Genomic DNA, 13,671 nt, shown 5'->3' with positions numbered 1-13,671 from the left:
CCACACCTCTCCTCCTACAGTCCAAGTACACTCTGCCCATCCATTTAATTCTGTCTCGCAGCCAGTGTGCACTTCACCCGGAAATTAAACAAAAACAGAAGTGGAGGCAAGTTACCTTCGCAGGAAGTCTGATGGTTAGACAGGCGATAGCCAGGGCGACAGCGACATTGGAAGGACCCCTCTGTGTTCAAGCAGCGGCCATTGGCGCAGAGCTGCCCATCACTGCACTCATTAATGTCTAAAGCAAGGTGAACAAAACAAATCAGGACTGGGATGGAGAATGAAAACAAAGTGGGAACAATGCTGGACACAGAGCGTGTCTGTTACTGGAAGGGAAAGGCCTCAGAGTGAAGCCAAATACTGAAGGGACCAAACACAGGCCCCACAGTGAGATGTTTGAGAGATTTACAGAATGGAAGACTGGTGGGGTACTGCAGAAATAATCCCTGGTGGACTCTACATGTTCATCTTCCATATTACTCTTGACAATCTGATTTGTCCAGTCAAGGTGAAGATCAAAGCAACTCATGCCCTTCGAGTGCCCTTTTTATACACCTCCATTATTCCACACTTACACTTTGTGAGGAAACTCTTTGGCCTATAAGTGGCTACCACCTGTGACTCATTTACTTTGCTCTTCCTTATTTGTAACCAAAGTATAAGACCATAAGATTATAGGAGCAGATGTAGGTTAATCAGCCATCGAGTCTTCTCCATTTGATGAGATCATACGTGCTCTGTTAATCCTTAATTCTACATTCTTGCCTGTTCCCCATCCTACTACTATCTCATTCCATTCTGACTTCATGTCACAATCTCCTACACCCATGTCACTACTCACCGCTGTACCAATAGCATCCTTCATTAACTAAACCACCCTATCTCCTTTACCTTTTTGCCTATTCCTGTAGTGCATCAAATATCCTTGAACATATCCAAACATATAAATAGAAAGCAGGAATCAGCAGCAGTGCTTCACCTGGAGGTCCACTGAAGATGTTCCCTAGTAGGGTGACGAAACATCTGGAAATGAACCTTCCAGCGCAGCAAGCAAACCTACATCTAAAATATCTAAAATATTGGGTTTCCCAGAATTGGTAACCCTTAAACCTCTGTAATAGCTACTATCAGGTATTATTAATTTATTTCTGTTTGTACCATCCATCTTGGAACAAATGTGCGTGCTTACAGACAAAAGGGCTTCAGCTTTGCATCTTTCTGCTTCTGCGTACTTTGGCTGTAATATCCATTGCATTACCCTGTGCTGGAACTAACTCCTTTTCCTGTCTAATTCTACGGGCTTGAGATCTAGTCACAACACAGTCAATAAATAATCCAAATACTCTGGAATGTAACATCAATTTCTTTTACCTCCACTTATTTTTATGCCACCTACTGAGACTGAGTTTTGAACCAGCAAGACCAGTTCCACAAATAAACTCAATTCCTTTTATAAGGGTTTGTTTCACTGTTCCTGCTACAACCTCTCTAAAGAGTGTTTGCTGTGTCACTCTTTATTCCAACTCTGCACAATAGGATTGAGTTGTAATCTCCAAATATACCTCCAATTATTACAGTATATTCTCCTTCATGATCTCCTCCTGGAAGATAGAGAATTACCAGTCAGCATTCGTGACTAACCTGCTCCAGTGTCCCTCAATAACTTTATTGGTGTATTTCCTTGAGATAAAGGACATGCAAACACTTCTCCTCTTGAAATAAAGTATTCTGAACCTCTAGCGATCTGACTCTCATGAACTGAGGAAGGATTTTCTTTACTGTCCTGAGAAATTTCTCCTTTTTCAGAAGATTATAACTCAATATGTTCTCTTTGTAAAACAGCTACAGTTTCAATACCCATTTCCTTTCCTCGTGTCCTTTTTTCTGAGGATTCCTTGAACTTTCCTGCAAATGCAACTGGTTGTCCCTTTGAGCACCTAGCAATTGGCTTTGGTATGTCCGGTCTCATTGCAATGGAAACATTATTTTTTTTTGTTTCTAGCCTTTTTGCTTTATTGACTAAAGCCCATTTCTTTATTTACTAAAACTAGCACCCGTTCCACTTGCAGGTTTTCTATTTGTTCAATCTCCTTGTGGACTCCCAAATGATTACCTCCCTGCCTGTTACTGCCTGGGTTGAATATCAAAGGTTTCTGCATCTTAGACACTTAGTGTTCAACTAAATAATGTTTAAGGTTTGCAGGAATGCTATTTCTGAATTATTCGATAGTTATGATAAGTGCTTGCTTCGAGTGGAATGGGGATCAAGAGTTTAGCAAAACAGGCAGATGAGGAACGGGTGACAAATATTTTTTTAAAAAATAGTTAATTATTCACAAGGATTCTAGGAAGGAGAGAAACCAAACCAAGGAAATTAAGGATGGTATCAGTTGAAAGGACAAAGATTAGGAATAATGCAGAGGATTGGGCAAGTTTCGAAACCAACAAAAGATGCGATAAAAAAGACCTTTGAGCGCAAATGAAGAAGTAATGTCAATATGGACATCCAGAACTCCTTCATATATACACACAGGGAGAGAGAGGTTTCAGTGAGCAGAGACCCTTTGGAGAATGAGGTGCAGTAAATAGCAATACAGAACCTGAAGATGGCAGAGGAGTTGAATAAATATTTTTCATCACAGTGGAAGACACTAATAACATTCCAAAAATACTAAATAATCAAGGGGCAAAAGTGGGACAGGAAATAAATGCAATTTATTTGAATCGCATTGATCCTGCTAAGCTATATGGCTGTGCAACCATTCAGAGATCCTGTGCATGTCAAGACATTAACATCCAGTTGCGGAAGTCATTGCTACACATTGATGTCCACACAGTGGGAACAAAAATTACGGTGAGCGTAGATGAATATCACGAGAGATAACGTATCATGGAAACTAAAAGGGCTAGAGGCTGATAAGCCCTCATTGGGTTGCATCCTAGGATATTAATGGAAATACCCACCAAATAGTGAATCTGCTGGTAGAAATGCCCCCATTCAATTCTGGGAAAATCCCTTAGGATTTGAAAATGCTAATGTAATGCATCTATTGAAAAATGGAGCAAGACAGAAAACACAGATAATTATAGGCCAGTTTGATTCACATCTTTCCTGGGAAATGTTAGTATATATTATAAAAGATCCAAGAGCATTTATAAATACAGAAAATAATCAGGCAGGATTAGCACAGCTTCATGAAGGGGGAATCATGCCTGACAAATTCATTAGAATTCTTTGAGGAGGCAACAAGTAGGATAGATAAAGGAGAACCAATGGATGTAATATATTTGGATTTCCAAAAGGTGCTTGATAAGGTATTGTATTTTAAACTCAGAGTTTATGGTGTTGGGGCTATTACATAAGCATGGAAGGATCAGCTAACAAATAGAAGACAAGATTTGGGATAAGTGGGAGCATTGTCAGGATGGCAATCTGTAGTTAGTATGGTTCCACATGGCTACATTTATTTGCTTTCTATTTACATTTGTGACTTGGATAAGGGAAATTAATGCAGCAAGTTTGCAGATGATACAAAAATAGGTGAGAAGACAGTTGATGAGGCTAACACAGAGTCATTGGAAGGGTGTAGATGGGTTAAGGGAGTGGGCAAGATCTTGGCAGATGGCAGATAATATGGGAAAATGTGAGGTTAAGCAGTCTGGCAGCAAGGATATAGGAGTGAAGTATTATTTAAATGGAGCAAGACTGCAGAAAGCTATAGCACATAAGGATTTGGAAGTCCATGTGAGCCAGTCAGAAAAAAACTAGCATCCAAGTTCATCAGGTAATAGGACAGACAAATGAATATTGGGCTTTATTTTTGAAAAAGCAGCATATAAATAGGGAAGCTATATAGAAGGCACTATTCAGACAGATCTAAAATACCGTGAACAGTTTTGGTCCTATTAGCTAAGGTGGTAGTAGATGGAAAATATTCAACCTGGAGCTCAGTCACCAGTGGTGTTCTGCAGTGATCTGTTCTGGGACCTCTGCTCTTTATGATTTTTATAAATGACTTGGATGAGGAAGTGGAAGGGTGGGTTAGTAAGTTTGCCAAAAACACAAAGGTTGGTGGAGTGGTATAGTGTGGAGGGCTGTTGTAGTTGCAACAGGACATTGACAGGATGCAGAGCTGGGCTGAGAAGTGGTAGATGGAGTTCAACTTGGAAAAGTGTGAAGTGTTCATCTTGAAAGGTCAAATTTGTATACAGATTACAGGGTTAAAGGCAGGATTCTGAGCAGTGTGGAGGAACAGAAGGATCTTGGGGTCCACATGCATATATCCCTCAAAGTGTCAAGTTGATAGGGTTGTTAAGGAGGAGTATGGTATGTTGGCTTTCATTAGTAGGGGGATTGAGTTTAAGAGCCTCGAGGTTATACTGCAGCTCTATAAAGCCCTGTTTAGACCACACTTGGAATATTGTGTTCAGTTCTGATATGGAGGATGTGTAAGTATTAGAGAGGGTGCAGAGGAGATTTACCAGGATGCTGTCTGGACTGGAGGGGCATGTCTTATGAAGAAAAGTTGAGCGAGTCAGGGCTTTTCTCACTGGAGCAAAGAAGGACGAGAGGTGACTTGTTAGAGGTGTACAAGATGATGAGAGACATAGATAAAGTGGATAGCCAGAGACTCTTTCCCAGGGTGGAAATGGCTATCACAAGGGGGCATAATTTTAAGACGATTGGTGGAAGGTTTGAGGAGATGGAGAGGTAGGTTCTTTACACTGAGAGTGGTGGCTACATAGTATGCACTGCCAGCAGTGGTAGTACAGTCAGATAAATTCAGGACATTTAAGCCAATCTTGGATAGGCACAAGGATGATAGTAAAATGAAGGATGTGTAGGTTAGTTTGATTGTAGTGTAGGATAAAAGGTTGGCACAACATTGAGGGCCGAAGGGCCTGTACTGTGCTGCACTGTTCTATGATCAGTGCTTGGGTCCCAGCTATTCACAATATACATTAACAGACTAAACGAGGGATGCAAAACTTTGTCCTGAAGTTTGCTGATGCAGTGACTGTAACAAGGTCAGCCAGGTGGACCTCACAGAATAGGAGTTCCCTGACTGGGGCCGTTAACCTGGTCCAATCAGGGAGCCCTGGCTGACAAAGATCAACAGGAACGTGGGGTGGGTGGGGGGTGGGCAAACAAAACCAGATGTTGCTGGAAAAGCTCAGCCACATCTGGCAGCATTTGTGAAAAGAAATCAGCATTTACATTTCGGGTCTGGTGACCCTTCCTCAGACCAGTGTCAGAGGTTCTGTGCACTCTGTGAGCTGGTTCTTAGGAAGCCAGATCAGCATCAATGACAACGCACTTGAGGGTGACAGGATACTAGTTTCTGTGGAGTTATTTCAGCTGACAACACCAAACCCCAGGAGACTGAGAGTAGTTAGTTTGCGTGTAAAGAGTATTCAAGGCAATTTAGACAGTTTGAAGTTAGTGGGCAAGTGCAGTATTACATGGATAAGGGTGAAGTTATCCAATTTTGAGGGAAAAGCAAACTGGCTGAGGACTACTTTAATGGTGATAGATTGAGAAACATCGACGTACATAAGGATCTGTGTGTCCTTGCACGTCAGTCACTGAAAGCAAACACATCAGTGTAACAAGCTGTTAGGAAGGTCCATGGCATGTTAATCTTAATTACAAGAAAACCTGGACACAGAAGCAAGGAACTCTTACTACAGGGCTTTGGTGAGAGCGTACCTGGAGTATTATATGCAGTTTTGGTCTCCTTAGCTAAGAAAAGGTAAACTTGCCATCGAGGGAGTGCAAGTTCATTGAACTGAATCCTGAGATGGTAGGTTTGCAATACTGAGAGAGATTGACCCCAACATTGGACAGTAAAAATGTCTTGGCCGAAAACAACGAATGCCAGAGATCACAGCGGGTCAGACAACCACACTCTCCATGGACAGAGAGCAGGCCAACGTTTCGAACCTAGATGACTCTATATCAGAGCTGACGTGAAGTCTGGAGGGGACAACATCTATGCAATAGTGCTGGGAGGTGGAGTGCTGGGGAAGAAAGGATACTGATAGTTCAGATGAAGTGATCGGAATATGAGGATGGCAGAACAATGATGTGTCTAACTGCCAGACTGGAGAGAACACACAGGGAGGGGAGAGAGAACATGGGGTGATAGAGAATGTAACAAGCAAAACTAAAAGAAATGGAAGGAATAGGTTAAAAATCTGAAGGTGTTAAAGTCCATATTGAGCCCAGAAGGTTGTAAAGAGCCTAGTTTAAAGATGTGATGTTGCTCCTCACTCTGCGCTGTGATTTGCTGGAGCATCGCAGAGGTCAGACATACGAGAACGCGAGCAGGACACTGTGTTAAAATGGCCGGCTACGGGTGTTCTGCAAAGTGGTCACCCAGTCCGTATTTGGTTTCTCCAACGTAGGGTAGGCCACGCTGGGTGCAGCGAATGCAGTACACAAGATTGGAGGAAATCCAGGTGAAATGCTGCTTCACCTGGAAAGACTGTTTAGGCCCTTGGAGGGTGAGCAGGGAGGCGGTGAAAGGGCACTCATGGAGTGGGCCCCTTGTGCAATTCTCTACCACGTAAGGCAGTGGAGGCCTATGGGAACATAGAGGGAGCATGGCGCTGAAATAGAGGATAGTATTGATTGGTGGAACTGACCTGATGGGCCAAATGGACTACTCCTACTCGTATTTTCTACATTTCCAGATACACAGGTGCCACAGTGAGAGAGTTAATCAGAAATGAACACTACAGGCCCACACTGAGACTTAATATATTGTGAGGCAAACGCAGCAGGTCGCAACGTGAGGCCTGTTACTCAGAAAGAAAAGATAAGCCTCACAGAGGGGAATAAAACAATTAACAAAAAAGTAGCAATGTTTGTACTGATGGTTCATTTCAAAACATAAGACAAGTCAGACCAGTGTGTCTCATTTACTTTACTGGCTTTTCCTACATGGAGACCAGTTTAGAGATATAGCCAGGCCCCACAGTGAGGCCTATTAGCGAGGACAGCTCCGAAAGTTATAATTACCTTGGCAGCTCTTGCCATCAGGTGCAGGTTTAAATCCTTTGCTACAGGTACAGCTGTATGATCCCTTTGTGTTGACACATTTTCCGTTTAAGCAGAAGGATCGGTCAAGGCACTCATCAACATCTGTGATCGAGGAGAGACCAAGAGTATCAGTGACCGCACTGAACATAAACAAAGGCAGCAAAAAAAAAATGAACTGCGACGCTATGCCTGACCTGGGACATGCAAATGGAGCTTTACTCTGTGTCTAACCCTGTGCTGTCCCTGTCCTGGGGAGTGTTTGATGGGGACAGTGTAGAGAGAGCTTTACTCTGTATCTAACCCCGTGCTGTCCCTGTCCTGGGGAGTGTTTGATGGGGGACAATGTAGAGTTAGCTTTACTCTGTATCTAACGCCGTGCTGTCCCTGTCCTGGGAGTGTTTGTTAGGGACAGTGTAGAGAGCGAGCTTTACTCTGTATCTAACCCTGTGCTGTCCCTGTCCTGGAGAGTGTTTGATGGGGATAGTGTAGAGGAAACTTTACTCTGTACCTAACCCTGTGCTTTCCTCTCCTTGGAATGTTTGATGGGGACCATGTAAAGGGAGCTTTACTTTCTGTTTAAAGGTGTAGAGGGGGATTTATTTCCTGTTTAAAAGTGTAAAGAGAGCTTTACGCTACACCTAGCCCATCTTGTGTGAGAATGGTTCAGTGGCCAGTGTGAAAGTGGGATTCCCTCAATCCTAAAACCATCCTGTGGTTCGAACCGTCTCCACCCACTGAAAAGGCACACCCCTTTCACCTCGCCCAAGTGATTTTCCCTTGCCTCACGTTAATGAATCCACCTCCACCTCCTTCTCTTCACTGATTGGTCACTGGAGGGGCCGGTACTCACCGTAACACTCTCCAGCCTGACTCCGGTACCCCTCTGGACAGGGAACACACTCATACGTTCCAGGTTTATTCTTGCATTTGCCCCGTGGACAGGTATTCGGATTGTTGCATTCATTAATATCTAGGAAAAAAAATCAGAGAACGGGCACGGTGGCACAGTGGTTAGCACTGCTGCCTCACAGCGCCCGAGACCCGGGTTCAATTCCCGCCTCAGGCGACTGACTGTGTGGAATTTGCATGTTCTCCCCGTGTCTGCGTGGGTTTCCTCCGGGTGCTCCGGTTTCCTCCCACAGTCCAAAGATGTGCAGGTCAGGTGAATTGGCCGTGCTAAATTGCCCGTAGTGTTAGGTAAGGGGTAAATATAGGGGTATGTGTGGGTTGCGCTTCGGCGGGTCAGTGTGGACTTGTTGGGCCGAAAGGCCTGTTTCCACACTGTAATGTAATGTAATCTAATCAGAACGTAGAACAGTACAGCACAGGAACGGGCCCTCTGACCCACAGTGTTGTGCTGAGCATGACACCAAATTAAACTAGTCCCTCTGCCAGTCCTTTGTCCTTATCCCTCCATCCCTTGCATGTTTATCTAAATGTCCCTTAAACACCTCTATCATATCTGCCTCTACCACCATGCCCAGCAGTGCGTTCCAGACTCCCACCACTCTCTGTGTAAAAAACTTGCCCCTCACACCCTCTTTAACCTCCCCCCCCACCCCCCAACCTTAAATGCATGCTCCCTAGTTTTAGACATTTCAACCCTGGGGAGAACAATCCTGACTGTCAACCTTATCTATGCATCTCATAATTTGATAGCCTTCTATCAAGTCTCCCCTCAGCCTCTGCCGTCCAGAGAAAACAACCTGGGTTTTTCCAGCCTCTCCTTACAGCTCCTACCCTCTAATCCAGGCAACATCCTGGTAAACCTCTTCTGCACTCTCTCCAAAACCTCCATATCCTTCCTGGAATGTGGAGACCAGAATTGAACACAATACTCTACGTGCAGCCTCTCCAAAGTCTTTGACAATTTGGAATCAGTCAGATACAAAAAAAAACCACTGAAATCTTTGAAAGAATCTCAATCCCATATGAAACAGGCAAGTTAATTCCTCATCCTTTTACTCACAGTGCTTTTATGAAATCTGACACTGAGTTACACAAACCCTATAATGACTCGGTGTTGGACTGGGGTGGACAAAGTTAAAAATCACACAACACCAGGTTATAATCCAACAGGTTTATTTGGAAGCACTAGCTTTTGAGGCACTGTCTCTTCATGACTATAACCTGGTGTCAAGTAATTGTTAACAAACTCTATAATAGCAGACATGACTGAATCATTCTCTCTAACACCACCCCCGTCCTCGCTCTGTGCATTTACACTGTCATTTATTCATTTCCGGGATAGGTCATCCATCTCTAATTGACCTTGAACTAAGCAGATTGGTAGACAATTGCAGAGGGCAGTTCAGAGTCAACCACATCGCTGTGGGGTCTGGTGTAGGCCAGGTTAGGTAAGTAGGGCAGATTTCCCTCCTTCAGCACATCAGTGAACCCAGAAGGTTTTGTGATTGCCATCCCAGAGACTAGATTTTAATTCCAGAATTTAATTAATTGAGTGTAAATATTGACCGAAATCATTAGCCTGGGACTTTGGTCCTCAAGTCCAGTGACACTATCACTGTGCCAAAGTCTCCCTCAAAAGAAATCCATTCATGGATACATCATCCATTCCTGAAGTGAGTTCGGCCATGTACAGGCACTGACGGGGTGTGTGCAGTGTACTGTTTTTGTACAGGCGCTGACAGTGGGTGTGTGTAGTGTACTGTTTTTGTACAGGCGCTGACAGTGGGTGTGTGTAGTGTACTGTTTTTGTACAGGCGCTGACAGTGTGTGTGTGTGTAGTGTACTGTACATGTACAGGCGCTGACAGTGGGTATGTGCAGTGCACTATACATGTACAGGCGCTGACAGTGGGTGTGTGTAGTGTACTGTATATGTACAGGCACTGACACTGGGTGTGTGCAGTGCACTATACATGTACAGGCGCTGACAGTGAGTGTGTGTAGTGTACTGTACATGTACAGGCGCTGACAGTGGGTGTGTGTAGTGTACTGTACATGTACAGGCACTGACAGTGGGTATGTGCAGTGCACTATACATGTACAGGCGCTGACAGTGGGTGTGTGTAGTGTACTGTATATGTACAGGCACTGACACTGGGTGTGTGCAGTGCACTATACATGTACAGGCGCTGACAGTGAGTGTGTGTAGTGTACTGTACATGTACAGGTGCTGACAGTGGGTGTGCGCAGTGCACTATACATGTACAGGCACTGACAGTGGGTGTGTGTGGTGTAGTGTACATGTACAGGCGCTGACAGTGGGTGTGTGTAGTGCACAATACATGTACAGGCACTGACAGTGGGTGTGTGCAGTGCACAATACATGTACAGGCACTGACAGTGGGTGTGTGCAGTGCACAATACATGTACAGGCACTGACAGTGGGTGTGTGCAGTGCACAATACATGTACAGGCGCTGACAGTGGGTGTGTGCAGTGCACTATACATGTACAGGCGCTGACAGTGGGTGTGTGTAGTGTACTGTATATGTACAGGTGCTGACAGTGGGTGTGTGTAGTGTACTGTATATGTACAGGCGCTGACAGTGGGTGTGTGTAGTGTACTGTATATGTACAGGCGCTGACAGTGGGTGTATGTTATGTATTGAAGGGAGCTGGAGGTGAGTTGGGTAAGGTTGCAGCTAGTGTTACCTTCGCAGGCTGTCTGATGGCTGACTGGGCGATACCCGGATTGGCAGTGACAGTAGAAGGAGCCTTCGGTGTTCAGACATCGTCCGTTGGTGCATAAGCGACCGTCCGCACACTCGTTGACATCTGAAACAGAGCGAGAGGAGTCAACAGGCTGATGGGAACACATGCTGGGTGAGAATGGTGCCGGGTGCACATCCTGGAGATGGCCACGTGCTGCGGGGGCGCCACTTAGTGATAACGCTTGCCGGAGTAACTCACCGACACAGATGCTGCCCTCTGGGAGTTCCTGTAACTGGTAACCTCGGTAACAGCGGCAGCTGTAGGTCCCGACGTAGTTGATGCACTCGCCTTTTCTGGCCCCACAGGGATTGTCCTCACACTCGTTCACATCTGGATGGGAAAGCACAGCAACTTTGCATTTACATGGTGCCTTCAACTTTGCATTTACATGGTGCCTTCAACTTTGCATTTACATGGTGCCTTCAACTTTGCATTTACGTGGTGCCTTCAACTTTGCATTTACATGGTGAGGTGCGGAAAGGCACCTCACCGGGAGCCTTGATCCCACCGCAATTGCAGGTGTGACACTCACCTGTTTACCTCCTCACTATCCAAGACCCCAGACACATCTTCCAGGAGAAGCAGCAATCCATCTCCACATCCCCCCCGTCTAGTCTACCACATTTGGGAGGATGATAACAGGCAAGAACACCTACGTTCTGTCTCCAAAAATGACCCAGAGTTTCCAGTTACCTGCCGCTTCAATATACCACCCTATTCCCTGGCCAACATCTCTGTCCCTCTCTAGTGAAGCTGGAAGAACAACATACAGTCAAACAGTCACAGAGTCATATAGCATGGAAACTGACCCTTCGGTCCAACCATGCCAACCCTCCGAAACACAGGTAGAGACCTCATTCCCCGTTCCTCGACACCATCACGAACCCTCTCGGGGATCCCCCGAGTTTACAATCTCAAAGCAGGCCGGGTTGGGGGGTGGTGGGGGGGTGGGGGGGTGGGGGGGGAGTGGAGTTCTCCCTGGGCCAACACTAGCTGTTCAAACAATGTCACTGAAGACAGACTGATCTCAACATTTGCCCCTTTGAGTGGCAGATTGCACAAAAATGGCTCTTTCCTTCTCTGTGCCAGCTCGCTGCACTCCGAGAGAGCGCGCGGCAGCTGAGCTTGTGAAAGCCTCCACGCGAACACAGGTCTGTCGAGCATCGTCTTACCCACGCAGTGTTTGATATGGGCATGAAGCTGGTAGCCAGTGTGGCAGACGCAGGTGTACCCAGACGGGTCATAGACACACACTCCATGCCCACAGATCCCCTGATCCACTTTACACGTGTCCATTTCTGAAAGGCAAGAGGGGAGAACGTGACAAAAATGAGACTAAAACAAACAAAAATGCAACCAATTGTCAGCAGGGCTCTCCAGTTTAACTGAGCGCTTACGCGCTGGTGCCCTGTTCGACTTCTGCACTCTTCTGGGTTTAGATTAGATTCCCTACAGTGTGGAAACAGGCTCATTGGGCCAACCAGTCCGCACCAACCCTCCAAAGAGTAACCTACCCAGACCCATTCCCTATATTGTACCCCTGACTAATGCACCTATCACTATGGGCAATCTAGCACGGCCAATTCACCCTAACCTGCGTAGCTGTGGATTGTGGGAGGAAACCCCAAGCAGACACGGGGATAACGTGCAAACTCCACACAGACAGTCACCCGAAGGTGGGAATCGAACCCGGGTCCCTGGTGCTGTGAGGCAGCAGGGCTAACCACTGAGCCATCCTGGGTTTGGGCAAATTCATTTGCAAACACACACCCCTGCCATTCCCATCACTCCACCAGCAGCCTCTGCAGTTCTGCAGTGACACTCCCTTGGATGCATAGGTCCTTCAGTCTCTGGAATCCCTTCTCTAAATCTCTGTGCCTCTCTCTACTCCTTGAAACCAATCCCTCCAACTGAGCATTTGGTTACCTAATGTGGAAATCAGGTACAGCAGTAGGCCATTCGGCCCTTTAAGTCTGCTCCAATGCCATCATCCAACTCAGTCCCTGTTCCTGCTTTCTCCCCCTCCCTCGAGCCCAAGAACTAGATCCAACTCCTTCTTGGAAACATTCGATGTTTTGGCCCCAACCCCTTTCTGTGACAGAGAATCCCACAGGCTCCCCCCACTCTCTGGGTGAAGACATTTCTCCCTATCTCAGTCCGAAACGGCTCATCCTGCCTCCTTGGCCTGTGACCCCCTGGTTCTGGACTAGCCCATCATTTTTGTTCAGTCAGTCCCCGGACGAGGGTGTCACTGGGTAAGGGTAGCATTTAACGTCCATCCCTAATTGCCCAGAGATCAGTTAAGGGTTAAAACCACGTTGCTGTGGGTCTGGTGTCACATGTAGACCTGACTGGGTAAGGATGGCAGTTCCCCTCCCCCTAAAGGACATTGGTGAACCCACATGGATTTTCCTGACAATCAACAATTAATTCACGGTCATCATTAGACTCTTAATTCCAGACTTATTTATTGATTTCACTGTCTGCAATGGTGGGATTTGAACCTAGATCCCCAGAACATTACCTGGGGTTCTGGATTAACAGTCGAGAGTGTGTTGCTGGAAAAGCACGGCGGGTCAGGCAGCATCCGAGGAGCAGGAGAATCGATGTTTCGGGCCAAAGCTCTTCATCAGGAATACTGATGAAGGGCTCTAGCCCGAAACGTCAATTCTCCTGCTCCTCGGATGCTGCCCAACCGGCTGTGCTTTTTAGATTAGATTAGATTAGATTACTTACAGTGTGGAAACAGGCCCTTCGGCCCAACAAGTCCACACCGCCCCGCCGAAGCACAACCCACCCATACCCCTACATTTACCCCTTACCTAACACTACGGGCAATTTAGATTGGCCTATTCACCTGACCTGCACATCTTTGGACTGTGGGAGGAAACCGGAGCACCCAGAGGAAACCCACGCAGACACGGGGAGAATGTGCAAGCTCCACACA

At 46.0% G+C, this 13,671-nt stretch overlaps 1 protein-coding gene across 3 annotated transcripts in view; it reads right to left on the bottom strand.

Moving 5' to 3' along the window:
• The window catches only part of ltbp3 (latent transforming growth factor beta binding protein 3), a 189,821-nt gene that overhangs the window by 29,390 nt on the left and 146,760 nt on the right, over positions 1-13,671 (bottom strand). For all 3 annotated transcript variants that reach the window (XM_072551024.1, XM_072551025.1, XM_072551026.1), the window contains exons 12-17: positions 11,897-12,022; positions 10,923-11,054; positions 10,665-10,787; positions 7,896-8,015; positions 7,025-7,147; positions 116-238 (exon numbers count right to left, since the gene is read on the bottom strand). In XM_072551024.1, the coding sequence (XP_072407125.1) occupies positions 116-238; positions 7,025-7,147; positions 7,896-8,015; positions 10,665-10,787; positions 10,923-11,054; positions 11,897-12,022 (747 nt within the window). The remainder of the gene's footprint in view (positions 1-115; positions 239-7,024; positions 7,148-7,895; positions 8,016-10,664; positions 10,788-10,922; positions 11,055-11,896; positions 12,023-13,671) is intronic.

This window comes from Chiloscyllium punctatum, chromosome 31 (genome assembly GCF_047496795.1).
Source record: "Chiloscyllium punctatum isolate Juve2018m chromosome 31, sChiPun1.3, whole genome shotgun sequence".
NCBI lineage: Eukaryota > Metazoa > Chordata > Chondrichthyes > Orectolobiformes > Hemiscylliidae > Chiloscyllium > Chiloscyllium punctatum.
This window is presented reverse-complemented; position numbering and strand designations above follow the sequence as displayed.